Genomic DNA, 26,467 nt, shown 5'->3' on the forward strand with positions numbered 1-26,467 from the left:
AGGCTATTTTGGACATTTCAAATTGTTGAAAGGACACTTTTTCAGAATTCTATTTTAGTATTTATAATTTCAATGGTTGAAATTCAATTATTATATTTTTAACTTAAAATCAGTTACTACAAAAATATTTTTTATTCAAAATAATTAAATAATAATACTATTGTTTACAAATTAAAAAAAAAGTCCAAATTTTATGAACAAAAGGCTAATTAACATGCTATTTAAAAATAGAAATCAATAACAAACTAATAGCAATAATTAAATTTGAGGTTTATTGAAAATGATATTTCAATAAAAAAAAAAGTCATAAAATAAAATAATTTGGATGGTATATATTTAGTCTTACAATTTTAAAATTATATAAAAAAATTTTGGACTTTTAATTATATATAATACATGTATTTATTTTTTAAATTAATTGAAAGTTGTACAATTAAATATAAAATTATTTAATAAAATTTTAAAATTTTAATTTTAGGCTTAATAAATATATTAATTTATTTTTGTTTATAAAGATCAAGAATTAGATAAATATAAATTAAAAAAATCTAGGAATTTGTTGGTCACAAAATTGGAAAAACTTAGATGAATATTAAATTTCAAAATTTATGAGAATTTTTAAAACTCAAAATAAAATTTATTAAATATTTAAGAAAGTTGAGGATAAAATAGACACAAAAGGGTAAATTTGTAATTTAACAAAATGAAATTTCAAAGAATACAGAATTCCATCAAGCGCTGGTTTTGGAGGGAGTAGCCTCTGAACTGCCACTGCCTTTTTCCGCCATGTGATTGTGAAAACTTCCATTTCCTTTGATATCTCTCCCTCTCTCCCTCTCAATCAGTGTTTGCATATTCCATTTTTCTGTGCTCGATTTCTTCTTGTTGTTGTTGTTTGATTGTTTCTGTTCTGCAAATGGCGTCGTCGACGAGCATTTCTAGATCTCAACGACCTTCTAACATCTCGCCATTCCGCTCACGGAAATCTCCTGCGGCTTCGCCGGCGCCCAGGCCGAATGGACGGCCTACGACTCCTTCTTCCACGGCGTCTTCAAGGCCTCCTTCGAAGGTTTCGGTTTCTCCGATGACAACTGCTAGTTGTACACCGAGCCCTCCCACTCCCGCACTTGACCGTCCCGATGTCATCAAGGCCAAAGAAAATGTGACGGTCACGGTTAGGTTCAGACCTCTAAGGTATTGTTTGCTTCTTTTGAGCATATTATTTGAAGAAATGTGGACCGATTTTGGCGGAAGTTGGTAAGTTGGTCGTCTTCGAACTGTTGACGATACTTGGAAGCTTACTATCTCTCTTTCTCTCTCTCTCTCTTCCTCTTTCGTTTTGACTTGGAGCAGTGTTAGAGAGCTTAACAAAGGAGATGAAATAGCTTGGTATGCTGACGGAGAGTGCACAGTGAGGAACGAATTCAACTCATCCATCGCTTATGGATTTGGTTCGTTTTTACTCCCCTCGTTTGCTCTCTCTTAAATTTTCGATTACATTTGGATTGAATTGGATACAATCGAGCTGTTCTGCATCTTGAATTTACTTTTGCCCCGAGTAGTCAACTGTTGACTCCAGAAAATTTGTACAGCAAAAAGTTGCAAGTACTTTTCCTTTTAGTATCGCATTGTGTTTTAAGCTTTCGAAAAGTTGTTCTAGAACTTTTTTAGTAGCCTAGCATTTTTCTTGTGATAGTTATGTCATCAGTGGCTGTTCAGCTGCTCATTGGAACCGTGTATCGATGACTTTTCCGTTCTTCTTTCAAATGGTTATTTCTTGCATTTTCCAGATAGAGTTTTTGGTCCAGCGACAACGACTCGTCATGTATACGATGTTGCTGCTCAGCAAGTTGTTGCCGGTGCAATGAACGGAATTAATGGTAACATTTTTTTTTATAATGATTTTATATAAAAAAAGAAAATAATAAGCTGTATGCTAATAGCATACTGATGTGGATTTTTACTCGGTACTTGGACTAGTGATATTCACCATTCAGCGGAAACAAGCAAATTTAATTGCTCTTGTTCTTTACGTCTCTCAGTCGCTTCCTAGATTTTTTTCTTCGAGATTTTTTATTCAGTAGGATATTCTGTTAATACATGAGGTAAACTTGTTGTGGAAAAGATTGGCTTTCATCAACATTGCTTTCCAGATTATTGATGCTTATCAAAACTGGTGTTCTTGCTAATGGCTTGACGGGTAAAAAATTTCTAATACTGTATTATTTTCACTCATATTTTGACACGCATATAATAATTTATTTCATGGACCCCACATTAGCAGTGAATGGAGGTTTCCACACTAAGTTAGTACTATAATTTTTTCCTTTTGAGGGGCTAAACTTATAATTTGTTGCTGCTTCTTTATTTTCTCTGATCTGATATGCTGCTAGCGTTGACCATTAATATATTTCCTGAGCAATAAGCCGATAGGATCATTTTCCCTATTAAACGGTGATTGGAATTTCAGAGCGGATGCTATTTATGTAGCGCGTGGGACCATTTAATAGTTGAAGTTATATTCCTAACCCAATAAAACTACCGATCACAAGTGACTAGAGCCGTGTTGTGAATCTGACGTGCAGCAATGTTATTTTAATTTTTTTCCACTTTTGGTTGTCTCTCAATGAGTTGCTTTTAGAGACACTGATACAATCGATTCTGCAGGTACTGTTTTTGCATATGGTGTCACTAGCAGTGGTAAGACTCATACCATGCATGTAAGTTACTGGATTCTTTATCCTCCTTGAGCTATAACCTATATCTTTTACTGCCATTAATTTTCTAACCCATCATTTTAATTTAGTAGCATACTGAAGTGAAGTTTGGAGATGCATCTTTATTTTAACATGCTACTGAGACAAGTCCACCTATTCGTTTCACATATGAAAAGAGGGCACTTGGGGAAATGATGAAGTGACAGGGAGTTAGTTATGTTGGGGAAAGAGGTGGGTCCCCTAGGAGTTATCTGTTTAGATAGGAGAATAGTAAGCGTAGGAGTCAGTTGTGTTGTTTTAGTTTAGGAATCAGTTATTTTAGTTTTTGTGGAGTGCTTATAACTCTCGAAAGTCCACAACCCTTGTATATTTTTTATTTTCCGTTTGCGAAATGGAAGGGAACTCCCTCCAGTCTTATTATAAACTCTGCAATCAACATTTCGTACAACAGAAAATCGTTTAGAAAGTATAATAACAATTTCTTCTCACGTTCAGGGAGAGCAAAAGTCACCCGGAGTTATCCCACTAGCAGTGAAAGATGTATTTGGAATTATTCAAGAGGTAATGCAGCAAGCTGTCTGTTAAATTTTTGCATCACCATATATTGTGTCTTTAACATCCTTACAAACACACGAATAAACTTTGACAACCATGTTTACTATGCTTTAGACACCTGAGCGGCAGTTTCTTCTTCGTGTTTCATATCTAGAGATCTACAACGAGGTCAGTTGTAATATTATTACTCAAATGCAATGTCGTAATTTGTGAAACTTCTTTCCCATGTACCATCCAGATTCCAAATCCGTACATAGTTGTCTATAAAAATAATTTGACGAGGTATAAGTTTGGGTGACATGCTGCTCTCAGATTTCTGAGCTTATTATGTCGTAGCTGAAAGATAAATGTTTAATTATTGAGTTTTGAGCTGGAAATTTCATTTTCCTGTTTTTATCATTTTACTACTTATTTTTCCAGGTCATCAATGATTTACTTGATCCAACAGGTCAGAACCTACGAGTACGAGAGGATGCTCAGGTGAACATTTAAATTTGGAAACCTAAACATCAAATTGTTTGTTTGGTTCACCATTTTAGTTTAAGAGATAGTTGCTCTATTTGAGCGTAGATGGATAGCATTTCCTTGGTATGGGAGACCATTACTGTCGTTGCTTCTGTCACGCAATATAACCGTGGAAGGACAATATGCAAAAGACCTGTCATTCTTAATCAAACATCAAAACAAGCAATGTCAAGATGAATCCATTTCATACTATGAATAAGGAGTTGCTTATATTTATTATATGAATCAAAGAAATAACGATATTCCTAAATGAGCGTTCTATGCCCTATATGGTGCTTATGGGTCCTAAGAACTAGCAGACAACGGTATGCAATTTGAGCTTCTTAGAAAATTCTGTATTAATATAAATATAATATAGCTAGCAGGAAAAATCCATCAAACTGTTGACTGTGAGCAGGAAAAACCCATCAAATCATTGATATCTTACAATCTTTTTATGTACCGTATATGGTTTATTATGGGTTATTAGTCTTTTTGAATTTTTGTTATTTAATTCATATTCGTAGGGAACTTATGTTGAGGGCATCAAAGAAGAAGTTGTTTTGTCCCCCGCTCATGCTCTTTCCTTGATAGCATCAGGAGAAGGTTGGAATACTATAAAACTTCTTTTAGCATTTGGTCTATTGCATTTGTACAAATTTTCTTCCTGGTTTCCTTTGTATGCTAGTATGTCATCTATTGCAGGAGGTTTTATTTAAAAAAAGTTCACAAAATCTCAAGTCCACCTCGATACCAATGACATATTTTTATGTTTAATTTTCTTGAACTACTTTTTAGTGACTGACCTACTCAGAATTTTCTGATGTTATTTTTTCTGTACAGAGCATCGGCATGTGGGATCTAATAATTTCAATCTACTTAGCAGTCGAAGTCACACCATATTCACTTTGGTACTTTTACTTATTTCTAAGCTGACTTTTAAGCATGTCATTATTTCTAAAATGTTGTGTGGAAGTCAAACCTGATTTCAATTTGAAGACCAAGTGATTAACATCTAGTATCACTGTCATTGCTTTCATATCGGTAGAAACTTGTACCATTTTTAGGTATTCATTACTTTTAAACACGGTCTTTTAATACTTTGCTTGTCAATTGTGGAAGGCATTTGTGGTGGTCGTTTTGAAATTTGAACCGTATTGTTCCTTTAATCTCTACGTTAGATGTTTGCCATTTTGCCTTTGATTTTTAATAAAAGCTAGCAATTTATGTTTCATCTTCTTGTGGTCTCTGCCTTTTATTTTGTTAAAATAGATTTAGCTATTGAATCTAACTTTTCTCCTTCCCTTCACTAATTAGACCATTGAAAGTAGCCCACATGGGGAGCATCATGACGAAGAAGATGTGACATTGTCCCAACTGGTAATGCCTGTTCCTTTTTCTGGAATATGGTTTCTTATCGATATTTTTAGCCAGTCTTGCCTTCTTAGCTAATAATTCATTTGTATTCTTGTTTACTTCTTTCTTTGATTTAGTGGTCATCCTAATTTAATTTAAATGCTCGCTGTAGCACTTAATTGATCTTGCAGGATCTGAAAGTTCAAAAACAGAAACAACTGGTTTACGGAGAAAAGAGGGTTCGTACATCAACAAGAGCTTACTGACTCTGGGCACTGTAAGATTTTACTCCTTTTTGTCTCCCATGTTTAAATTGGCATACAGGGCTTGATGCTTGCTTTGACTTTTTGTCCACTGGGAGTCATGTGATTCAAAAGAAGAGATGGAGTTACTCCTGATGTACAAATTTCTCCCTCTAGTTCCCTTGTGCCATATGATTTTGCCCAGGATGATATTCTTCAATATAGATGCACATTATCTCATATTCCTTTTAATTAGTGGATTTTTTTTTTATAAAAAAAGTAAATGCAAAAGTTTATTAAACCAATGAAATATACCCAAAAAATGGAGGAAAGTGCTACCGGGAAGTTATAGAAAATCCATCTTGCTAGCACAAACATCAAAGAAGAGCTCATCTCAAAGGATTTTGTTAACAAACAAAATGAAGAGGTTGTCCAAAAGGACGCTCACTCTCATAAAGCTATCCTCTCTACCATGCCTTTCTACCATTTCCCCTTTTTAAAGTTTCTAATATGATATAGGAAGCATAAACAGTTTTCGGGACTGTGTGGGCCTTGACATTGGTAATTTGGATTATGAAATTATTGCTCTGCTAACTAGATTGTTATAGGAGGCTGCGCTTAGTTGGAGTTGGTCCATGGGTCTCTGAGAAATGCCCTTGGGAGGCAACTCCATCTGTCTTGGAATCACATTTGGTAAGGACAAGACTTGAAATATGAAAAAAAAGAAGAACTGCTCTTTCAAAGGGATATAGACAATCCTACAATCTTTGCTCACAAATTTGCCTACCTATTTTATTATGCCTATCTTCAAAATGATATAGTAAATGATAAAAATTCTTGAAAAGAGGAGGGATTTTTCTGTGAGCTCACGAGGGATTAAGTTTTTGTGACCTATCTTGATTGGTCTGAAGGGTCTCCTACAATAAAAATGGAGGGGGTTATTGGTGTTGAGACTGGAACATAGCTTTGATGTCCAAGTGGACAGAAGATCTCCTATTGAGAGGGGATGCACACCGTCCATCTCTAGTAATAATCTAACAGTAATTTTTGTTTGTCTGGTGAAGTCTTGTTTATTCTAAATTGTTCAAATTTGAAATTATGCTCCAACATTTCAGAACTTCTCTCTCATTCCAGGTAATTTCCAAGTTAACTGATGAAAAGGCAACTCACATTCCATATCGAGATTCGAAACTTACTCGGTTGTTGCAGTCATCTTTAAGTGGTCATGGAAGAATTTCTGTACGTCACTGTTGTTTTTCTGTTAATGCACGCTGTCGTGTGCAATGGTTACACTCTTTGTTATATATTGGCTGATCGTTTATGATATTTTGTTAGCTCATTTGCAATGTGACCCCTGCCTCTAGCAATAGTGAGGAGACACACAATACTTTAAAATTTGCACATCGAAGCAAGCGTGTTGAAATTAAAGCTTCTCAAAATAAGGCAAGTTTTGTATTGTCTTGGTGGTAACTCTTATTGGAGTCTGGAAGATTATTCTAATAGAAATGAAAGATTAAATTATTTTCTAATAAATAAGGAGCAGGAGATTTAGTCCATTGACTTTCAAATTGGTGTATACTCAAATCTATAGAAAAATTCATATTATCTATGCCCTTTATCAGATAATAGATGAGAAATCTCTCATCAAAAAGTATCAGAGGGAAATTTCCAGTTTAAAGCTGGAGCTTCAGCAATTAAGGCGTGGCATAATGGAGAATCCTAGTTCAACTGCATTGTCTACACAGGAAGATTTTGTCAATTTGAAGCTTCAGGTATGCTGATGCCAGTACTCCTAGAATAGTAGAATACTTTGAAGTATTTAGTATTATGAAAAAAGTCTTCCCATGACAAGATGCGATCCCTCTATTTATAAAAGCTGTTACCCACTAGGTAAACCAATTACTAACAAGATAACCAAATAACAACCTACCAGAACTTACCAAAAACTAAAAATTTACAAACTCAAATTTAAATTACAAATGATCTCTATCCTATTGTATCATTTGTGCTGTCTATGAGAGCGGTGATGTATTGAGCATGATAGCTAGAATTCTTTTAAAATTGCCACAACAGCGTTAGCATCATCACTGAGAGCTGGGAGCCTTGGAACTAACACCTTTCTACTTTGTGGATGTTTTTTTAATATGTATTGATAAGTTTTCTTTCCGGTAAGCTTGATATGAACTCTTTTCTTATCAAATTTTATAACTTTACACTGCCTTGGGGAACGGAAGGATCTAAGATGGGTCCATTGCAAGACTGAACTTAAAAATTGAATTATTGGAGTCTCTTGGCCTCTTTCTTGGTAGACCATCTTACGTTCCTCCTAGCTTTAGTTTTGAATATTGGAAAGAGGAATCGGGACTTTATTTTATTTTGATTATTTTTTCATGCAGTTCTGCAGCCACATTTTTTGTAGCTTATTTCTTTACCAGATGCTTTCATTTTGCTTTATATTACTGCAATTTTTCCCCTTTTAGAAATTTATCTTAATAAGTATTATTGTGTGATGTGATGTCAAGCTGGAAGCTGATCAGGTTAAATTGCAATCAAGATTGGAAGAGGAAGAGGAAGCAAAGGCTGCTTTGATGGGGAGAATTCAAAGGTTGACAAAACTAATCCTAGTTTCTACTAAAAATTCTTTGCCATCAAGTGTCGCCGAAAAGCCAGGACAAAGAAGGAGGCATTCTTTTGGTGAAGATGAGGTCTGTATCAAATATTTTAATTCAGTTTTTTAGGACAAACAGTACCTGGTATGAACATACCGTTGCATTCTTCCTTTTCTGCTTTATAACAATTTCTGTCATTATTCAAATTATTCATACTACTCTTGAACTTGGAAGTTGATGATATATCTTCCTTCTCAATTTTTTATTACTAATTATTTATTAATCTATTCGCTACTATCATTATTACAATTTTGCAGCTGGCATATTTGCCTGATAGAAAACGAGACTACTTGAATGATGATGATGGCGGGAGCTGTGCTTCAGGGGTTTCAGTGGATGGAAAAGATGATGTTGTAAATCTAGATGATTTGGTTAAAGATATAAAAAGTAACAAAAAGCGTGGAATGCTTGGCTGGTTTAAACTCAGAGTAATATTTTCATCTTTTATTTTACTTCTTTTAATCCTCTTCTGTTTGTTGGTAAAAGGATCAGAATACGAATTTATTCACCTGTCCGAATGTATACTTCGGTTTTATCAACTTTTATTTTGTGGTTTCAAGATACCAATTGGTCTCTTTTCCCAGGCACAGAATCTTTTATGCCCCAAGTCCTGTAGCAGTCGGTCTCTTATGCCAAAATCTTGGGAACTTTTAACATTGAATACTTGGGATTGAGTAAACATTAAGCTGATTGACTACAATGTTCGACACATAAAATTGAAAATTAAGGCAATTCTAATAATTTGTTATAGAACCAAGTTCCAGAAACTTCAGCTCGTTCATTTTACCTGGGAAGTTTCTGGTTGTGACTTGTTTAAAGGAAACTATTCCTAACACTAGCTAGGGAACTGAAAGCCTATTATTTACCATGCAGAAGCCTGAGAATGCTATTGGACCATCATCAACTACTGATAATGAGAGTTCTGCTGGTGAATCACCTGCCTCTCGTTCAAAAGCTTCTCAAAATCGGATGACACCTGATGAATTGAAGAATGGAAGGAGGAAATCAATTTGCAGAAAGGGAGATGATTCTTCAATTATTTACTCATCCCAAGAGAGAACGCAAGCAGGTGACTTATTTGGTGCAACTATGGATGGCCACCGTCTGCCTCCGGTAAGAAATTTACTGTCTGCAAAATGATATTAAACAAATCTTACATTTTTTTTTTTTCATAAAGAAAACAAGGACTTTCAAGGTTCTAGAGGTCATTGAATTCTGTAATAAGCGAGAATAAGGTGAAGGAATCAAAGTATGCATCACTGCCATATGAACTAGATGCAGGAAATGGAATATGTAATCCTATTTCTAATCAATCTAGGAAGTTATTAGAACTCTCCCTTGCACGAATGGGGAAGAACTTTATTAAAAAGAATGTACTTCAGAAATATGAAAATTTGGGAGGACGGTTTTTTCTCAATAATTCTCTTATTCTTTTATTACCTGGTTTTCTAATAACTAGAAGCTAAGAGTAAACCATAAGTATACATTGTCCCTCAATCAGGTACTCCTAATGTGTTGATGTCTTTTTGTTATACTCATCTAGTTGCATCTCTGTGGAATATATTTACTAATTAACTAATTCCATCTTTTTTCCACGACCTGATGACAATTCACATTATTTTAAGTATAGATAAATAGATTGGAACTTTTGTTGATGGGGACTACTACTTTTATGTGGATATCGTGTGATGGTGCTTTGTTTAACCCTTTCTTTTATGCCTATCTGATGAAACTTTTCTTGGTGCCTCGAAAGTAATTGTTTATACTTACTGCTCTCAAGTTGTTTATGTGAGGGCTTGTTCTATATATGGATGAAGTTGCAAAACCACTCTCTGCTAGTTGAAATAAATAATCATTCATATAATTTTTTTTCCTTGCCCTCGGGTTGATCGTTTCCTTCTCAAAAGAAACCTCTATAATTTCCACCATTTCACAATGCTGTGTAGCAATATGCTTTGTTGTCTTATTCTGCTACTTCATTGGAATAATTTTTACACTCAAATTATCTGGTGTTGTTTTCAATTGGCGTGCTTTTATGTGGTGGGACACAGTGTTCTGAAACTCAACATGTTCTTGTGCTGCTTTTATTTCTCAGACTGGGACTACTCTTACGGACCAGATGGATCTCCTTTGTGAGCAAGTCAAGATGTTGGCTGGGGAGGTTGCCTTGTGTACTAGTTCACTGAAAAGACTGTCAGAGCAAGCAGCCAAGAACCCTGAAGATTCCCATATCAAGGTTTGCTATATTAATTTTAGGCCACAATAACAGTTGAAGTATAAAGTCTGGAAGGCTCCTAAACATAGTTATGGATCACGTAGGAACATGTGCAAAAGTTGAAGGATGAAATTAGTGAAAAGAAGCTCCAGATACGTGTATTGGAGCAACGTATGATTGGATCCGTTGAATTGTCGCCACAAATGTCAAGTAGCATTGAACTGAATCAGGTAATTGTGTTCTCAGAGATGACCTCATAATTTAATCTGAACTAGATGGCGGTCCAAGTTTACATGCACGTGTTCTTCCCAAATTTGTTGTGTTTTTGCCTTCTTTCGATGTACTTTTTCTCAATCATGACTCTAATGTGGGTTTTTCTACTTTTATTGTAGGCCTTAGCAAAGCTCACTTCTCAACTTAATGAAAAAATTTTCGAACTTGAGGTCCGTCATCTTCTATTCCTGATATAAATTATGTCAAATGGTATTAAAATATTAAATTTTCGTTTGTGAAAAAAAATCACCCCAAGTCACCTTTTCTTTGTGAACCCGACATCGAAGATTAAATCAGCAGACAATAGGATACTTCAGGAACAGCTGCAAATGAAGGTAATCTTTCCAAGTTCTTATCATCCCCTTCTTCTTTGTTTGATTTACATTTTTGGTTTTCTACTTTTTGTAGACAGCAGAAAATGCGGAGTTGCAAGAGGCAATTCTAAGGGCGCAACAAGAGTCATCATCCAATTCTCAGCCAAATGAAGATAATGAGGCTTCTCAGCATCTTCCAAACTACTCTGTACGGACGAAGGTCGAAGTACGGCATAAATACAGCCCATGGGAAGATAAATACGCCGAAGAAAACACCCCGACTAGTGTCATGAGCTTGAATAGAGTTTTGACCCTGGACGACTCCACAGATTGCAACAGTGACAAGTTTTGTCATTCCCAAGTTATGCAGGTTAGAGGCTATAACAGTTATTCAATCATGCTAAATATTATCTTTTAGAGGACGGGTGTGATATCCCATGTCGGTTGGGGAGGAGAACAAAACACCCTTTATAAGGGTGTGGAAACGTCTCCCTAGAAGAAGCGTTCTATAAACCTTGAGGGGAAGCCCAAAACGGAAAGCTCAAAGAGGACAATATCTACTAGCGGTAGGCTTGGGTTGTTACAAATGGTATCGGAGCCAGACATTGGGCGATGTGCCAGCGAGGAGGCTGTTCCCTGAAGGGGGTAGACACGAGGTGGTGTCCTAAGGACGCTAGGCCCCAAAGGGGGTGGATTTGGGGAGGGTCCCATATCGATTGGAGAAAGGAGTGAGTGCCAGTGAGGACGATGGACTCTAAAGGGGGGTGGATTGTGATATCCCACATCGGTTGGGGAGGAGAACAAAATACCTTTTATAAGGGTTGGAAACCTCTCTCTAGCAAACGCTTTTTAAAAACCTTGAGGGGAAACTCGAAAGGGACAGCCCAAAGAGGATAATATTTGTTAGCGGTGGGCTTGGGCCGTTACAACTGGAAAACTAGAATACCTTTTCTTTGGATAAATTTTTCTCCTGTTATACTTCTTTTCTTTAGTTTTTGTTACAAAAAATACGTATTATTTTAATGTAGGCTGAGATAGAAACTTTGAAGCAAGAGAGGGTGAGACTGATTGAAGAAAAGGAAGGTCTTGAGATTCAGAGTCGTAAACTAGCAGAAGAAGCCTCATATGCAAAGGAATTAGCTTCAGCTGCTGCAATTGAGCTCCAAAACTTAGCTGAAGAAGTGACCAAACTTTCTTATGAAAATGCCAAACTTGCTGGTGACCTTACAAATACTAAGGACACTTACTGCAGATCATGCTGTGCACAAAGGTCTTATGATTCAAAGCACCATATTGGTAATTCTAGATATCAAAGGGAAGCTGCACTTGAAAAGGCCATATTTGACAGAGACCAAAGAGAAGTTGAGCTATATCGAAGACTCGAAGAGGCGAAACGCCACGAAGAAGATATGGAAAATGAACTAGCAAATATGTGGGGGCTATTTGCTAAAATGAGGAAGTCCGAACTCAACATTGAGGATATGTCCTTCGAGGGAGTTCGTCCATCCTACCTTTTACAAGGCCGAGCTAAAAATGGATGCATCTCGTCTAATGGCCTCTCTAATAGACCGTCCGAAGACGACGCCATACACGTCGATGAAATGAGAGGAGCTGGCTATAAGAAGGAGAGGATCAGATGTAGTAGCAGAGATCTGGAAAGTTGGAAGGTATGAATTCCATTCAAACAAGAACGTTGATATTGTATGCTATTATTACACGTGAAAAAAATGGTGAACTATGGTCATTCTATAGCCATTCACCCAATTTGAGACTGAATGAAATATATAAAAGCCTGAATGATCAAATCTCCTCATTCTTCCTCTTTCTTGCAATTTTGGAAGCATTGGGTAGGAAAAGAAATTCATAAATTCATAATAGGCGGTAAGAAAATGAGAGTTTTTTTTTTTTTTTTTCAAAATGAAAAAGAAAATAAGAATAGTGTGGGATTTATTTCAATTTAAATCTTGTATTTTTTAAATATTTAAAGTTAGTTCTTTACTTTATTATTTCGAGTATTTTTTTTTTCCAATAAAATTTAGAAATGTTTTGAAGAAATTAGTTTTAAACAGACCATAAGTAGAGCTTAATTATAAAAAAATTATTAAAATAATGGATGATCTTTGGGAGACAGAGTCCATTTATACGGCCTGGATTCCCGAATTCATTCTCGTCCTGATCCAAAGATTTAGTCTTTCTTTCAATCAAAGAGAAATATCGAGAAATAGAGTAAGTAGGAGAGATATATATCACTCACTATTCCTTAATTACAAAATGAATATCAACAGGTAGATACAACTTTTTACCACTACGCTTAGTTATAGAATATGGAGATTCCCCCGGGTCGAATTCGGTTGTACTAATAAAATGAAGGAAGTACCCAGGCTCCGCTTAGAAAAACCCCAATAAGGAAGGGAAGGGGGTGGGTGGAATCTCTCTATTCCATGATTACTACTGAGGGGGGTATCAAGATGCAAGACTTAATAAGCTTTTTCCTTATGATTAAATAAAATACAATGAGATTATATAAAGACTAAAATAGCATTTTAACCTTAATTTTACTTGTATTCTTTAAGTTTAGGTACCAATAAAATTGTGATGTCCGGTTAGTTAGTTGGGGAGGAGAACAAAACATTTCTTATAAGGGTATGAAAACCTCCCCGGGGAAAGTTTGAAGGAAAAAGTACAAAGAGAACAACATAGCAGTAGATTTGGGTCGTTATGTTGACGTCAAAGTAAATGTATATTAATTATAATTGAGTTAATTGTTACCTAATTTATGAAGGAATATTTTGAGCAAGAATAAAAGCTAGAATACCTTTTTAAGTAAACCTAATCATTTTATTATTTATTTATCTTACACCAAACATTCTTTAATTATTAAATATAATACGCACTCAACAATGCATTACAGCCAAGAACCGGTTTGGATTTGCAGAACCGTGTTGCCAAACAAGGCTTCTGCGTGAGGCAGGTTGATTAGGAACGAACGTAAAGACTAAAGAGGCCGCAATAAAGGAAGCTCCAAATGGCCGATCTTTTGTCCCTACAACTGACACTTCCATCGCCTTCAGTTCCATTTACTGCTTCGAAGCACAAAATGTCAACCAAATCCATGGCTGCTTCTGTTTTTGGAAGCGCCGCCACTGTCGCCGCCGCCTCATCAACCACTCGTTTCCTCTCCTCAGCCGCCAGAGCTACACTATCTTTCTCTTCACGTTCATCATCACTCCTTTCTCGCTCCTCGTCTTCGTCGTCTCTCAAGTCTCTCAGATCGTCTCCTTCCATTTCTCATCTTTTTCTGAATCAGGTTCTCTCTCTCTCTCTCTCTCTCCATGTGTGTGTTTGTTTAGGTTAACGATGCTTATGTTCGCTGATCGTTTCGGTTTCTTCTTGTTTTCACGGGTTTCAGGGGAGACCGAGTTCTCGTGTATCCAACAGAGGATTCAGTGCGGCGTCTAATCCGAAATGCCTGGCATCGGATCCTGAGCAGTTGAAGAATGCTAGAGAAGATATCAAGCAGCTCCTGAAGACCACATTCTGCCATCCTATTTTGGTATGTCTGTGGTTCATGATATTATCTATGTACTACTATTTTCTCTGTTCAACTTGAGCCGTGTGAAACTATTTGTATACGAGTTTCTCGTAATATTTGATTTTTTTTTTTCACTTGATTGCGACTGGATGATGTCTTACTCGCAATAATTGCCTGTTTATATACGTTCTAACTACCGCGCTTAAGTTGAACTGGAATCATAGTTAGTGATGTTCGTGGAGTTTTTAAAGTTTTGAAGAGTCTATAGTCATGTCATTAAAGAATTGGTTGATCAATTTGTTTGGTGGAACTCCTATCCACGGACATGTATTCAGACGTTTCTTCCTTCCCTTTAGGTACGCCTAGGTTGGCATGATGCTGGAACTTACAATAAAGATATTGAGGATTGGCCACAGAGAGGTGGAGCTAATGGAAGTTTAAGATTTGATGTTGAACTGGGACATGGTGCTAATGCTGGTAAGTTTTCAACAATAACCATGCATTACATGTTGTTGGTGTTCGTTCTAATTGACTGGTTTTGCAGGTCTTGTTAATGCCTTGAAACTCATTGAACCTATCAAAAAGAAGTATTCTAACGTGACATATGCAGACCTATTTCAGTTGGCTAGTGCTACAGCTATCGAGGTCATTATAGCTATCTCTGGAACTAAGATGAATCCTTGACTGAAATTAGAAAATGATCGAATGTTTTAATGATATTTGATTTAACTCCTATACAGGAGGCTGGGGGACCCAAAATCCCCATGAAGTATGGAAGGGTGGATGTTGTGGGGCCAGAGCAATGCCCTGAAGAGGGAAGGCTTCCTGGTTAGTAAACTGTATTGGCTTACCTACAAGGACTAATTCTGATTTCTATTAAACAATTAGCGAATCAGTTTCTAGTAATTGGCTGTCTTATAGGAGCCCTAGTATTTGAATTTGCAGATGAAGCCTGAAGGAATTATTCTGATGCTAAAATCCAATCGTAGGATTCATTGAAAAGGACATTTTGAATCTCTATCATTTCATTCTGTGGCAACCAAATCAAATGTTATAATGTCGTGCTGAATGATTGAAATATTGTGGTGTGAATTATGGTCAGGTCAACATATTAATGATTAATGAATTTGTCAAATCTGTAGATGTGTATGTGTATGGCATGTTTTCTTACCTTTCCAGCAATTTTCTTGTTACTCTGTAAATTTTGAAAAAAGTGCTGGTGCATTACCTTATTCTGCTTGAAGATATAATTTCAGTTTAGGATGAATTACAAAAGAGAATTTTCTTGTTTCATTATATTTGTCTGTTGAGCAGTTTCTGATATTTTATTGCAAGATGCTGTGTCTATCAACTCACTCTTGCCCCACTATTTCCCACAAATTGTTAAGAACTAGTCTTTGTTCAGATGCTGGTCCTCCGTCACCTGCTGCACATCTACGAGACGTTTTCTACAGAATGGGGTTGAATGACAAGGTATCATTAATCAGTCTATTTGAGTAAATACTTTCTGCTTGGTTGCTTTGTTTGATACAAGGTTTCTGGATCTTTAGGAAATAGTTGCATTATCCGGGGCACACACCTTAGGGAGATCTAGACCAGAACGCAGTGGTTGGGGCAAGCCAGAGACCAAATATACGGTATATTACCATCATCATGCTATGAAAGGTTAAAAAGCGCATTTGTGTGACTCAAGTTAATTTTGTGGAATGAACCTTCTTTTCATTGTCTGTGGTTGCATGCGTGTGTGTGTATATATTCATACTGTTATGAAACTTATTATTATTGTTTATTTTAGTTTTTAAAAATATGAAACTATACGTTAATTGTGGAGGAAAATATGAACAATAAGTAAGATATAACAAACTTCCAAACAAAGTCTGAAAGCTATAATTTCTTTTGATAAGAAAATCTAAAGATTACTATTAATTCACCCCAATTAGTGTTAATTGAGGAAGGGTAGTAATTACAAAAGGTTATGGTGAAAGAACTTAAAAAAAAAGGCTTTACAAGTCCTATGAGATTTCAAAGACCCACAAAAAGCTGCAAAAGAATAGCAACAAAAGCCTTAGTCCTGTAGACCACTAAGCATATGGAGAGTGAAATCTTTTACATTATTTGAAAAGAGCGCATGATAGCTGAAGTAGTTCAAGAAATGGATCCAAAACCTTTAATATAGTATAGGATGCTAATGAATAGTGGTTGGGATCTTGAATATGTACGAGTTGCACCGTCCTAGGTGTGTAGAGATGGCATTCATCTTCTGAATTTATCCTTCAGGATTACTCAACAAGAGATAAGGACCAAATAAAACTTCTACTCTCTGTGGGCCTTAGATTTCTGACAATTTTCTTGGAGACCAATGTGATTACCACATTTGTGGCAGCGAGTTCATAATGTAAAAAAAACTTCAGTTGACGAAATTGAAGTCAACCAAATTGCCCACTTCCATCAACTAGTCCAGAAGATTAGGACTTAGTTTGTCCTAATTTATATAACAAAGTGACGAATTATTCAATTTATCTTTTATTTAAATTTGTTCTCATATCAACTAAGCTTTCTGGCTTTAATCTTGCCATCTCAGACATTGTTGATCTCCACCCTCAGGATCTTGGGAGCTACTATAACCATCAAGGCCAGTAGACCACCTAAGAGATTCTATTTCATACTTATTAGCAATGTTTTTGAAGTAGGATAGGTAAAGCAATTCTATCGAAAGTCTTACCTAATGAGAGAGAGCTTGATTTATTCACACCAACCAGGACCAAGATTGATTGGCATTTCTTACAAACTTAATTGACGCACCCAGTGAGAGAATGAAAATACTCCTAATAAGCCCCTCTCCCCATGTTCCGTTTCATATCCCACATCATTCTCCTCTCTTTGGACAAATCCCCCCCTATTGTGCACAATGCTTGAGAGCTCACTCTAAGCCTATTACAGTATCACTGGCATATGATAGACTAAACAATCTCCCTCTGGGGGCCTACATTATCTTGACTGGACATCATTTTCCATAGAAGTGCATGCTGGCCAAGCTTTATTTATTGTTCGACCAAACAATTTAAATACCCAGTTTTAATTATTTTCAAGTCAGCAATTGCTTATAAATCAATCTTGAAATTTTAGAACTGAGACAAATGATGAACCAGATTGACATTCCTGGCAAATGATGCTAGTTCTGTATTTGGTTTTGGAGCTTCTGGCAAATGATGAACCAGATTGACATTCCTTCTGTAATATGCTAGTTTTGTTTTCATACGATGAAGTACAGATGGATTATCACTTGATATGTTGAACCTGATATCTTTTTTAGCTCTATTTGCGAAGATTTCATACTTGAGTATACCTCGTCTTTCCAACCATATGTTATTTTGAACCATCGTCATTGCTTTAAATTTGTGACTGCATTTTAGCTGTGCTATTCTCAGGAGATTCCTTTTGTTTTGATTTTTCCTTACTAACAGAAAGATGGACCTGGTGCACCCGGTGGGCAATCCTGGACTGCACAATGGTTGAAGTTTGACAACTCGTATTTTAAGGTTTATGCCATATTGGCTTCGTCTTATATGTTCTAAGAAGTTGGTGAACTTGTTTTTGCTTACTTTGTTTGGTCCATATATATAGGATATCAAAGAAAGGACAGATCAAGAATTACTGGTGTTGCCAACTGATGCTGTTCTCTTTGAAGATCCATCATTCAAGGTAAAACAGTGGTGTCCATCCCCCCACCCCATCATTGCTCCCTTCATGAGGCATGACATTATCTTGGTGAACAAGAAACATCTTCAATGATGTTAATCTTTCATAAAGCAATCAAAAGGCTCAATTTGGTTTCTTCCATATACTAATATTGTGTTACAGGTTTATGCTGAAAAATATGTTGAAGACCAAGAAGCATTCTTCAAAGACTATGCGGAAGCCCATGCTAAACTCAGCAACCTTGGTGCTAAATTTGACCCTCCAGAGGTTCTTGCTCTTGATAATCATTATTTATCTTGTTTAGAATGGCAGGCGTTTATGAATTACTAAAATTCCTTTTATAGAATTCTTTCCTTGATGGGCTTTCCTCTTATTAACGCTCTTTGATGTCATCCAACTAAAATAGATTGCTTATAAATTAGATTATGGATACCATGATTATCAATTGAAAACAAAAATATACCTTTTGATTGAAAACTGCATTTTGTTGATCATCACAGGGTATTGTGATTGATGATGCATCTTCGACACCTGCATGAGAGAAGTTGGATGCTGACAAATACTCGCATGGAAAGGTTGTATACATTACAAACTTTCATATTTGCAATTCATTTCTTTGCATACTAGAAGTCTTAATAAAATCTCATGTCTTCGTTAAAAGTTGAAGAAGCTATATTCAACCCTGACAACAGTGATGTCGTCTAAAACTTCAGGTCTTGAATGAAGTAGAATGAAATAAAATTCAACAGTATTGCATATTTGAATTGCAGAGAGAGAGCTATCAGACACAATGAAGCAGAAGATTCGGGCAGAATACGAAGCTTTTGGTGCAAGTCCAGATAAGCCTTTATCAACGAACTTCTTTCTTAATATCATTGTTGTGATTGCTGTTTTGGCAATTTTGACATCCCTGCTTGGAAAATAATTTGAGTTCTTCAATCTATTTTCGAAATGGTCTGTTTCTCAACAAAATTTCTAATGTTTTCATGATTAATTTCTTCTAGTTACCTCCTCGAACATAAACTTAACTAGATCTTTGAGCGACTAACAAGCCACAATGGTCTGTGGATGGGTAAAAATATCTAGGACGAGTCATCATTGAGGATATAATCATGAATTTGAATGTGTTTAACTATGATTAGATGCAGTTTTTAGTGTCCTGGCCACTTTCGTTAGCTTTAGATACACGGAAAGTAGCACCCACATTATGCTTCTCAAAAAGTAGATGAACTAAAAATATAAAACGATATTATATGAACTAAAATATAAAACGTTATTATACGATATTATACGAAGCTGTGTTCAGAAAGATTAGTTCAAGCATGTAAAGGAACCTATTATAAGAAATTGTTTGCATGATTTTATATCATTGGATGTACGGAGAGATTATTTGACTATTTATTCATACTTAGGACTACTTAGGACGTGACGATGACATATTAGTCGCTATAATGTATATTTTTTGGCCTATAAAATCTTTGCCATCCATTTCTTTTTTAAATCTTCCTCAGGATAATTTAGGAGAAGAGTGAATATAAGATTGCAATTCTAGGCAAGGCTGTCTCTTTTTAATGTTGTTGCTTATTATGGTACTTCTGAAGACAATTGAATGAATTAAAGGACTAAGATCCAACCTTCTCTCTATACCTTCATAGTTTATTAGTCTTTTAAAATTCTTTTGTGGTGATTTCTAGTGGTTGATGAACAGATGTTTCTGACCAATTTAAAGTTGGCCATGCTGTAGAAGGTAACGTGGAAGGTAATTCGATGAAATTTATGAATTTGTATCTATTCAATCTTTATATTTATAGTATCAAAATAGATGATCCTCCCAACACGTCGATTGTTGATATCTATGATGGGTTTAAATATTGAATATCTGAAAGTTAGAAAATATGTAGAAATTTATTTAAAATTTAGTCCATGGTAAATAAATAATAATTGAAAGCAATTAAAAGTAATTTGCACGCTATTATAAAGTAATTAATGAGTGATTAATTGACAGAATCATAGTTTTGTATTACTCAATTTTTAAATGAAGAAGAAATTAAAATCATTTTCGATATTTCAAATCAATAAAATTAATTTTTAAATTTTCTTCACTCCATATGTAAAGAACAAACAAGACGGATAAATAGATTTTGTAGCATTAAAATTTTTAAATTATTTAATTTAAAACCCAATATTGTAACTTGATTGGACGACTATTACCTCAATTTCCAATCCATAATTATTAAAATAAATAAATAAATAAACCCACTAATTTTGGTCATTAAAATCATTGAGTGGAAGAATTCCATGAAATAATTTGACTTTTAGAACATTAAATTTAAATTATTAGGTTGTAATTTAAATGAGGTAACGTTATATAGTAATCAATAAAATAAAATAAAATCAACAGAAATTATTACAAATATCCTATTTTTAAATCCATATTTCATAAATGTCCATTTTAAGGAAAAAAATCAGCTTTATATTAATTCAAAATGCCGCAGCTTTTTTCCCTCCAATTTACCATTGATTTATCTGTTTTTTCATATTAATTACTTAATTAGATTTAGACTTTCCATTATTAAATTATGCATTAATGGAAATTTTATCTACAATTAACCACCCTAAAACTCCAATTAATGTCCACTGGCCCATTTACTTATTTATGTATTTTTCTCCACCAGTCGTATTTTCTCAAAATGAGTGTGTTTTTTAATGCATAATTTCACCATAAACTTGCATATATAATATACTATGTAATATTTCTTTGGGACCTTGCATCAAACTATAAAATGATAAATATATACAATCCAATACATTATATTTATACGCATGAATATATAAATTATAAAAATGTCATTAAATAATCACCCTAAAATCTTATTTACCAAAGGGGTTAATTATGTCGATGACCAACTATGTATTTAATATTTAAGTGGTAAATTAAGTATTTGATTTGTGATTATCATATTCATTAAAAAATTGATAAAATTATGAAAATTAAAAATAATACGCTCGACACATATCATAATATAAGTGATATTATTAAATTAATATAATTCAATATTATACTATGTTTATACTTTATAAAAATATGTTTCTTGTATTTTGTCAATTAATGTTTTTTAGTACAAAATTCATCGTAAAAAAACACAATTTGAGATTATAGTTCTTAAAATTTTTTAGACCTTTTAGACCTTTAGTAATTTTTATTATAAAAAAATTTAATATATTTTATTAGTACGTCTTACTTTTAAAAAAATTAAAGTCTTTTACTTTCACAATTATATTTTAATATTGTTGTATAACTATCCCACTGCGAGCATTCCTCACATATAAAAAGTTTCAATTTTTTAAGGATTTATTATCGAGAGAGGGTCTCGATACCAAAAAAATCCATAAATGCCCCTAGTTTATAATTGAATATGCATTTCACCTTAATAATTTAACTTTTTTTATAGTTATTATTATTATTATTATTATTATTGCCTAAAAATGGCATCAAATTCTGTAAGGCCGTTGTCGTCACAAGAGGAAAATCTGTAAAACCGTTCCAAGTCGACAAATCGAATTAGAACAATCCAACAGAGTTTTTTTCCGGTACACGCAAGACCACGGAGAACAAAGTAATGAACCAATCATATTCAGTTGACCAGATATTTTCCATGAACGACACCCATTGAATATTCGCCACGTCTTTTAATTGGCTAATCGACATTTCAAAATGTTGGCTTCTTTTTTCCACGGCGAAAACATTTGGTAAGATTAATCGGCGATTTAATCGCCAAGCGTGTGAACCGCGAGTGAAAAAGAAAATACAAATGACAAGACTCAACCAATAAGAGAAGTCCACGTGGAAAATTGTCCAATGAGCGGTGCGAGTACCATATTTGTATCGTTGTCTATCTAACTCCTTCAGCCAGATTTAAAAAAAATAAATAAATAAAAAATAATAATAATAAAAAGGAAAAAACTCCTTCAGCCGGTTTCCATTAAAACCCCCCCTTCACGGACTGAACCCCTCTGCATATCGCTTACAGAGAGCTTCTTCCAGTGCTTTGACAATGGCGTCTTCATCTTTGATTCGGTTCCTTGTGCTTGCTTCTGTTCTTTTCTCTGCTTCTTTCATTGAGATCTACGCGGAAGAGGCTGAGGCGAAGGAATTTGTTCTCACTTTGGACAATTCCAACTTCTCCGATGTTGTTTCCAAGCATAACTTCATCGTCGTTGAGTTCTACGCCCCTTGGTATGGTTTTCTTGACTTTCATTTACCTTTTGTACTTCGTCAAGTTTCCGTCTCAGATCTTTTTCATGGCTGCTATGTGGTTTGATTTATGTGATTTTTGTGAGGATCCATTTTTCTTTTAGTCCGGATTCTAGGGTTTTTTCTTGATTCATTTTTCGCATTATTATCGTGTATTTTGCCTCTTTGCTCTGTTTCAATAGGATAGTTTTAGTGCATGGTTGTTTAAACAGTTTTGGTGGTGTTATTTTGATTTTAGCATATGGGAACGAATGTATATCCGGTTTTTTTTTGTTCGATGTGTGAATTTGAGTACACAGTCAACTGCGCAGTGGATTCTCAAGTATTCATTTCAAACATATTTGATCTTATTGCTTTTACTGTTGGTTCTGGGATTTTGTTGTTATTTACGCATGCAGAACTGGAATCTTAAGAGTACTTGGGGCAATTGGGAGTGATTTTGAAATTATGAAAACAACTTATGTTTGACTTTTTCTTTTTTGCGATCCTTTCCCTTGAGAAGCAGTGGAAATTTTTGGAATCGATGCAGATTTCAACCTTCATATCATATTTATGATGTTTTAAATTTTCCATTAGTACATTATGAATTGTTATTGAGCTTACCCCTTACATTTTCCCTCAATGATCTAGGTGTGGGCATTGCCAGAAACTGGCACCAGAGGTAAGCTAATTTTCATATCCCATTCTAAGATGTTTTATTTGAATTATGCTTGAGGTCCTTGTTGCTTATGGCTTTATCCAATCTTATCTTTCTATACAGTATGAAAAAGCTGCGTCTATTTTGAGCAGTCATGACCCTCCAATTGTCTTAGCCAAAATTGATGCAAATGAAGAGTCAAACAGAGAGTTGGCAGGTCAATTTGAAATTAGGGGCTTCCCCACTATTAAGATACTCAGAAATGGGGGCAAATCAAGTCAAGACTATAAGGGACCTCGCGATGCAGAGGGGATTGTTGACTACTTGAAGAAGCAAAGTGGGCCTGCATCTGCTGAAATCAAATCCGCAGAGGATGCTAGTAATCTCATTAAGAATGTTTTCATTGTATGAACTAAAACTCTTATCCTTTCTTTCTTTCCAGTTTTGTGTTGTTACATTTTTCCTTCATAGTATCTAAGAAAATTAATTTCCCCTGGTTTTGCAGGTTGGGATCTTTCCAAAACTTTCTGGAGAAGAGTTTGATAGTTACATCGCTTTGGCTGAGAAGTTACGTTCTGACTATAGTTTTGGTCACACTTTGGATGCTAAGCTACTTCCACGTGGAGAAACATCTGTATCTGGTCCGGTCGTCAGGCTTTTCAAACCATTCGATGAACAATTTGTTGATTTTAAGGTACCAGAATTTCATTTCATTGTGTGCTAAATTTGGGTTCTTATGATTTAATTTTTAGCACACTGATTCTTATTGGAGCTATGAATTCAGGACTTTGATGCAGCTAAGTTGGAGAAGTTCATTGAAGAATCTAGTATTCCCTTGGTAACGGTGTTTGATAATGATCCTAACAATCACGTCTACCTTTCCAAGTTCTTCAACAGTCCTAATGATAAGGTAAAGTGGCATGATCCGCTGTGAGAACCGTTCTCTTTAGTTAAAGAAATGTTTCCATTGTCTGCATGGAGCTATTTGTATACTAATGTTCTCCGCTCACTTTTCCTATCGATACTTATCATTCATACTGTAAACAACTTTCAGATTTCGTTTCCTTAATGAGGTTTGATATATAATTTCCTGTGCTGTTGGATAGGCTATGCTGTTTCTGAATTACACCAGTGAGGTTGCTGATTCTTTGAAATCCAAGTACCGTGAAGTTGCTGAACAGTACAAAGGAGAGGGAATAAGTTTCCTAATTGGGGACAGTCAATCCAGTCAAGCTGCCCTAAACGTTTGTATTCTTTTTTTGCTTTGTGTGGCTATTTAAGTTGTTTACTTTGTTCTACATTATGCCTCACATGTTTGATACCTTATTGGTTTGCATCAACAGTATTTTGGACTTAAGGAAGAACAAGTGCCTGTCCTTCTTGTGCAAAAAAATGATAGGTTTAAGTATGTGAATTTCAATGTGGAGGCTGATCAGATTGCCCCTTGGATGAAGGATTACAAGGTCAAACTCGTTCTTGGTCTTCTGAATTCCTTTCTTATTTTTGCTTTTTGGAATTATATGTTCTTGGTATTTTGACTCTGAATTTCTAATTGCAGAATGGCAATGTGCCTCAATTCGTTAAGTCGGAACCCATTCCCGAGAGTAACAATGAACCCGTGAAAGTGGTTGTTGCTGATAGTCTCCAGGATATAGTCTTTAAATCTGGAAAGAATGGTATGGCATAGTTCACAAATATGATCTTAAGAAAATATGAGCTAGAAATAACTTTAGTTCAGTATGTTTGTACGTATTCATCATTACATTTCATACTTAAGGCCGAGATCTTCTTATGAAATCGTTAATTTCACTTGACGATTACTGATTAGGCAATTAATTACTATCTCATATCGCTTGGTGTGTTAGAGAGAGTGTCTCTTCTGATTTTCCTTTATTCTTGATTTCAAATATTTGAGCCATGAAACTGACCTGTAATGTGAAACCACTAAGAATATTTGCCATTTCATAAGTAACTGGTTCTTCAATCCATTTTTTTAATGTCTAGTATTTCATTTTGGAGTTTAATCGAAATCTGGCTGAACCTGATCTTGTTGTTTAGTCTATGTTCATTAACTAACTGGCTTGTTTGGTCGGGCAGTTTTACTGGAATTTTATTCTCCATGGTGTGGACACTGCAAAAAACTTGCTCCAACTTTAGAGGAAGTGGCTGTCTCATATGAAAGCGATCCTGAAATCATCATTGCTAAGTTTGTAAGATCCATTACCTTTGAATCTGGAATTTTAATTTCCTTGTCCTGTTTGAATTTGTAGCTGATATCTGCAATTTTTTGTTCTTATTTTGAAAAGGGCTATCTGCGTATTTGGTCTATGAGACAATTCAAATATATTTGATCAACTATTTATTTCCCTTACGTTTCTCTGTGGTTATATCTAATCTCTACAAACTTCGGAGGGTCTACTTGGACAAGCTTTGTTACTCAATTCATTAAACTTCGGTTTGATTCATTTCATTTTCCTTAACCATCTAGGATGCCACCGCGAACGACATTGCAGATGGCAATTTCGATGTCCAAGGTTACCCAACTGTGTATTTCAGATCAGCAAGTGGAAAGCTGGTGGATTACAACGGTGATAGAACCAAGGAAGACATCATAAATTTCATCGAGACAAACCGTGATAGAATCGCCGAGGTAGATTCAAAGCCCAAGGAGGACACAGAGGCAGATTCAAAACCCAAGGACTCAAAGCCTGATTCAGAAGCCAAGGATGAGCTCTAAAAATGGTAAAAACAAAAAGCTCTTCATAGTAAAAACCTTTTTTACAAACATCTGAACTCTTAGTAAAAACTTTCTTTTTTCTTTTAGTTTTAAAAAAAAATTGGCTTGATGGTTGAAATTGTGGTTAGAAATTTGACAAGAAAACAAATAAATTTACCTATAGGTAGATAGTGTTTCAATGATTTAAAATATTGCATGGACTGAGATTGGTGCATCTTTTTATTCTCTGTTGGGTTTTGAATATAGCTGCAACATGTTCAGCACTCAGAAACATGACACAGAACTCAAGAACTTGTAATAAACATCTGCAGCTTCTGAATCATTGCTTGTTCTTTTTTTGTGTAGGAAGTCAGCTTTTTGGTTCATGGAGCAGACAGACCTCGTCAAGAACATGTGGGGTAGGTGGCTGGGCATGTTCTGTCAGCTGCTGCTACTCCCATGGAAGTTGACAAAGAGTATCAGTCAGCACAACAGAGCATGTGATCTCCAAATGTCTCTTTTCCCTTCCTTTTTTTTTTTTTTTGTTTGTTTTGAAAATAAACAATAATATGCGACGCAGGCTCTTTGCTTTTCAGTTAGCTTTTACTTACTATTATCCTACCCGTAGTTAGTGTAACGGTTATGTGACAGTAAAAATATCTGAGTTATGTTTAATTCACAGGCCTAGTTCAGTGTTTTAATTTCTACTGCCCTCTGTATTCCTTTAATAATATATATATATATATATATATATATATATATATTTTTTTTTTTTTTTTTTTT

General features: G+C 35.1%; 3 protein-coding genes across 6 annotated transcripts; all 3 read left to right on the forward strand.

The window, feature by feature from the left end:
* Window positions 1-764: 764 nt before the first annotated feature.
* LOC111445583 (kinesin-like protein KIN-7C, mitochondrial) lies at window positions 765-12,658 on the forward strand. Its single transcript, XM_023084054.1, has 23 exons — window positions 765-1,194; window positions 1,354-1,451; window positions 1,791-1,880; window positions 2,668-2,720; window positions 3,213-3,278; window positions 3,387-3,440; window positions 3,693-3,752; window positions 4,304-4,382; window positions 4,620-4,687; window positions 5,094-5,156; window positions 5,305-5,409; window positions 6,509-6,613; window positions 6,710-6,817; window positions 6,997-7,146; window positions 7,897-8,079; window positions 8,301-8,471; window positions 8,917-9,156; window positions 10,139-10,279; window positions 10,363-10,488; window positions 10,651-10,701; window positions 10,819-10,866; window positions 10,940-11,215; window positions 11,874-12,658. The coding sequence occupies exons 1-23, from the start codon at window positions 917-919 to the stop codon at window positions 12,516-12,518; spliced, it is 3,258 nt and encodes a 1,085-aa protein (XP_022939822.1). The 5' UTR covers window positions 765-916; the 3' UTR covers window positions 12,519-12,658.
* Window positions 12,659-13,758: 1,100 nt separating this feature from the next.
* Window positions 13,759-19,083, forward strand: LOC111445585 (probable L-ascorbate peroxidase 6, chloroplastic/mitochondrial). 3 transcript variants are annotated; one of them, XR_002710878.1, is made up of 12 exons: window positions 13,759-14,152; window positions 14,255-14,398; window positions 14,734-14,854; window positions 14,922-15,022; window positions 15,118-15,205; window positions 15,783-15,850; window positions 15,928-16,014; window positions 17,842-17,916; window positions 18,002-18,079; window positions 18,239-18,343; window positions 18,577-18,679; window positions 18,744-19,083. XR_002710878.1 is itself a non-coding variant. In XM_023084058.1 (12 exons), exons 1-11 carry the CDS (start codon window positions 13,871-13,873, stop codon window positions 18,613-18,615), a joined length of 1,188 nt encoding a protein of 395 aa, XP_022939826.1. In that variant the 5' UTR covers window positions 13,759-13,870; the 3' UTR covers window positions 18,616-18,651; window positions 18,790-19,083. The 3 variants fall into 3 exon arrangements, 2 of the variants coding, with proteins under 2 accessions (XP_022939826.1, XP_022939825.1); XM_023084058.1 differs by having other exon boundaries at window positions 18,577-18,651; window positions 18,790-19,083; XM_023084057.1 differs by having other exon boundaries at window positions 13,760-14,152; window positions 18,577-18,651; window positions 18,847-19,083.
* Window positions 19,084-22,048: 2,965 nt separating this feature from the next.
* Window positions 22,049-26,389, forward strand: LOC111445584 (protein disulfide-isomerase-like). Of its 2 annotated transcripts, none has more exons than XM_023084056.1 (11): window positions 22,049-22,313; window positions 22,962-22,992; window positions 23,092-23,373; window positions 23,474-23,662; window positions 23,753-23,878; window positions 24,075-24,212; window positions 24,312-24,431; window positions 24,527-24,644; window positions 25,066-25,178; window positions 25,457-25,710; window positions 26,055-26,389. In XM_023084056.1, exons 1-10 carry the CDS (start codon window positions 22,132-22,134, stop codon window positions 25,703-25,705), a joined length of 1,548 nt encoding a protein of 515 aa, XP_022939824.1. In that variant the 5' UTR covers window positions 22,049-22,131; the 3' UTR covers window positions 25,706-25,710; window positions 26,055-26,389. The 2 variants fall into 2 exon arrangements, with proteins under 2 accessions (XP_022939824.1, XP_022939823.1); XM_023084055.1 differs by having other exon boundaries at window positions 22,050-22,313; window positions 26,051-26,389.
* The last annotated feature ends 78 nt before the right edge of the window (window positions 26,390-26,467 follow it).

The sequence above is a fragment of the Cucurbita moschata genome, unplaced genomic scaffold (genome assembly GCF_002738365.1).
Source record: "Cucurbita moschata cultivar Rifu unplaced genomic scaffold, Cmos_1.0 Cmo_Scf00007, whole genome shotgun sequence".
Lineage (NCBI taxonomy): Eukaryota > Viridiplantae > Streptophyta > Magnoliopsida > Cucurbitales > Cucurbitaceae > Cucurbita > Cucurbita moschata.

Bases quoted from the DNA above. Each gene is read 5' to 3' on its own strand.
- LOC111445583 (XM_023084054.1), top strand. From the start codon at position 917: ATGGCGTCGTCGACGAGCATTTCTAGATCTCAACGACCTTCTAACATC. The intron at 3,753-4,303 runs GTGAACATTTAA...TCATATTCGTAG, and splicing joins GAGTACGAGAGGATGCTCAG to GGAACTTATGTTGAGGGCAT. The intron at 10,867-10,939 runs GTAATCTTTCCA...TACTTTTTGTAG, and splicing joins AGGAACAGCTGCAAATGAAG to ACAGCAGAAAATGCGGAGTT.
- LOC111445584 (XM_023084056.1), top strand. From the start codon at position 22,132: ATGGCGTCTTCATCTTTGATTCGGTTCCTTGTGCTTGCTTCTGTTCTT. The intron at 23,663-23,752 runs GTACCAGAATTT...CTATGAATTCAG, and splicing joins AACAATTTGTTGATTTTAAG to GACTTTGATGCAGCTAAGTT. The intron at 23,879-24,074 runs GTAAAGTGGCAT...GCTGTTGGATAG, and splicing joins TCAACAGTCCTAATGATAAG to GCTATGCTGTTTCTGAATTA.
- LOC111445585 (XM_023084058.1), top strand. From the start codon at position 13,871: ATGGCCGATCTTTTGTCCCTACAACTGACACTTCCATCGCCTTCAGTT. The intron at 14,153-14,254 runs GTTCTCTCTCTC...CACGGGTTTCAG, and splicing joins CTCATCTTTTTCTGAATCAG to GGGAGACCGAGTTCTCGTGT. The intron at 15,851-15,927 runs GTATCATTAATC...CTGGATCTTTAG, and splicing joins GAATGGGGTTGAATGACAAG to GAAATAGTTGCATTATCCGG.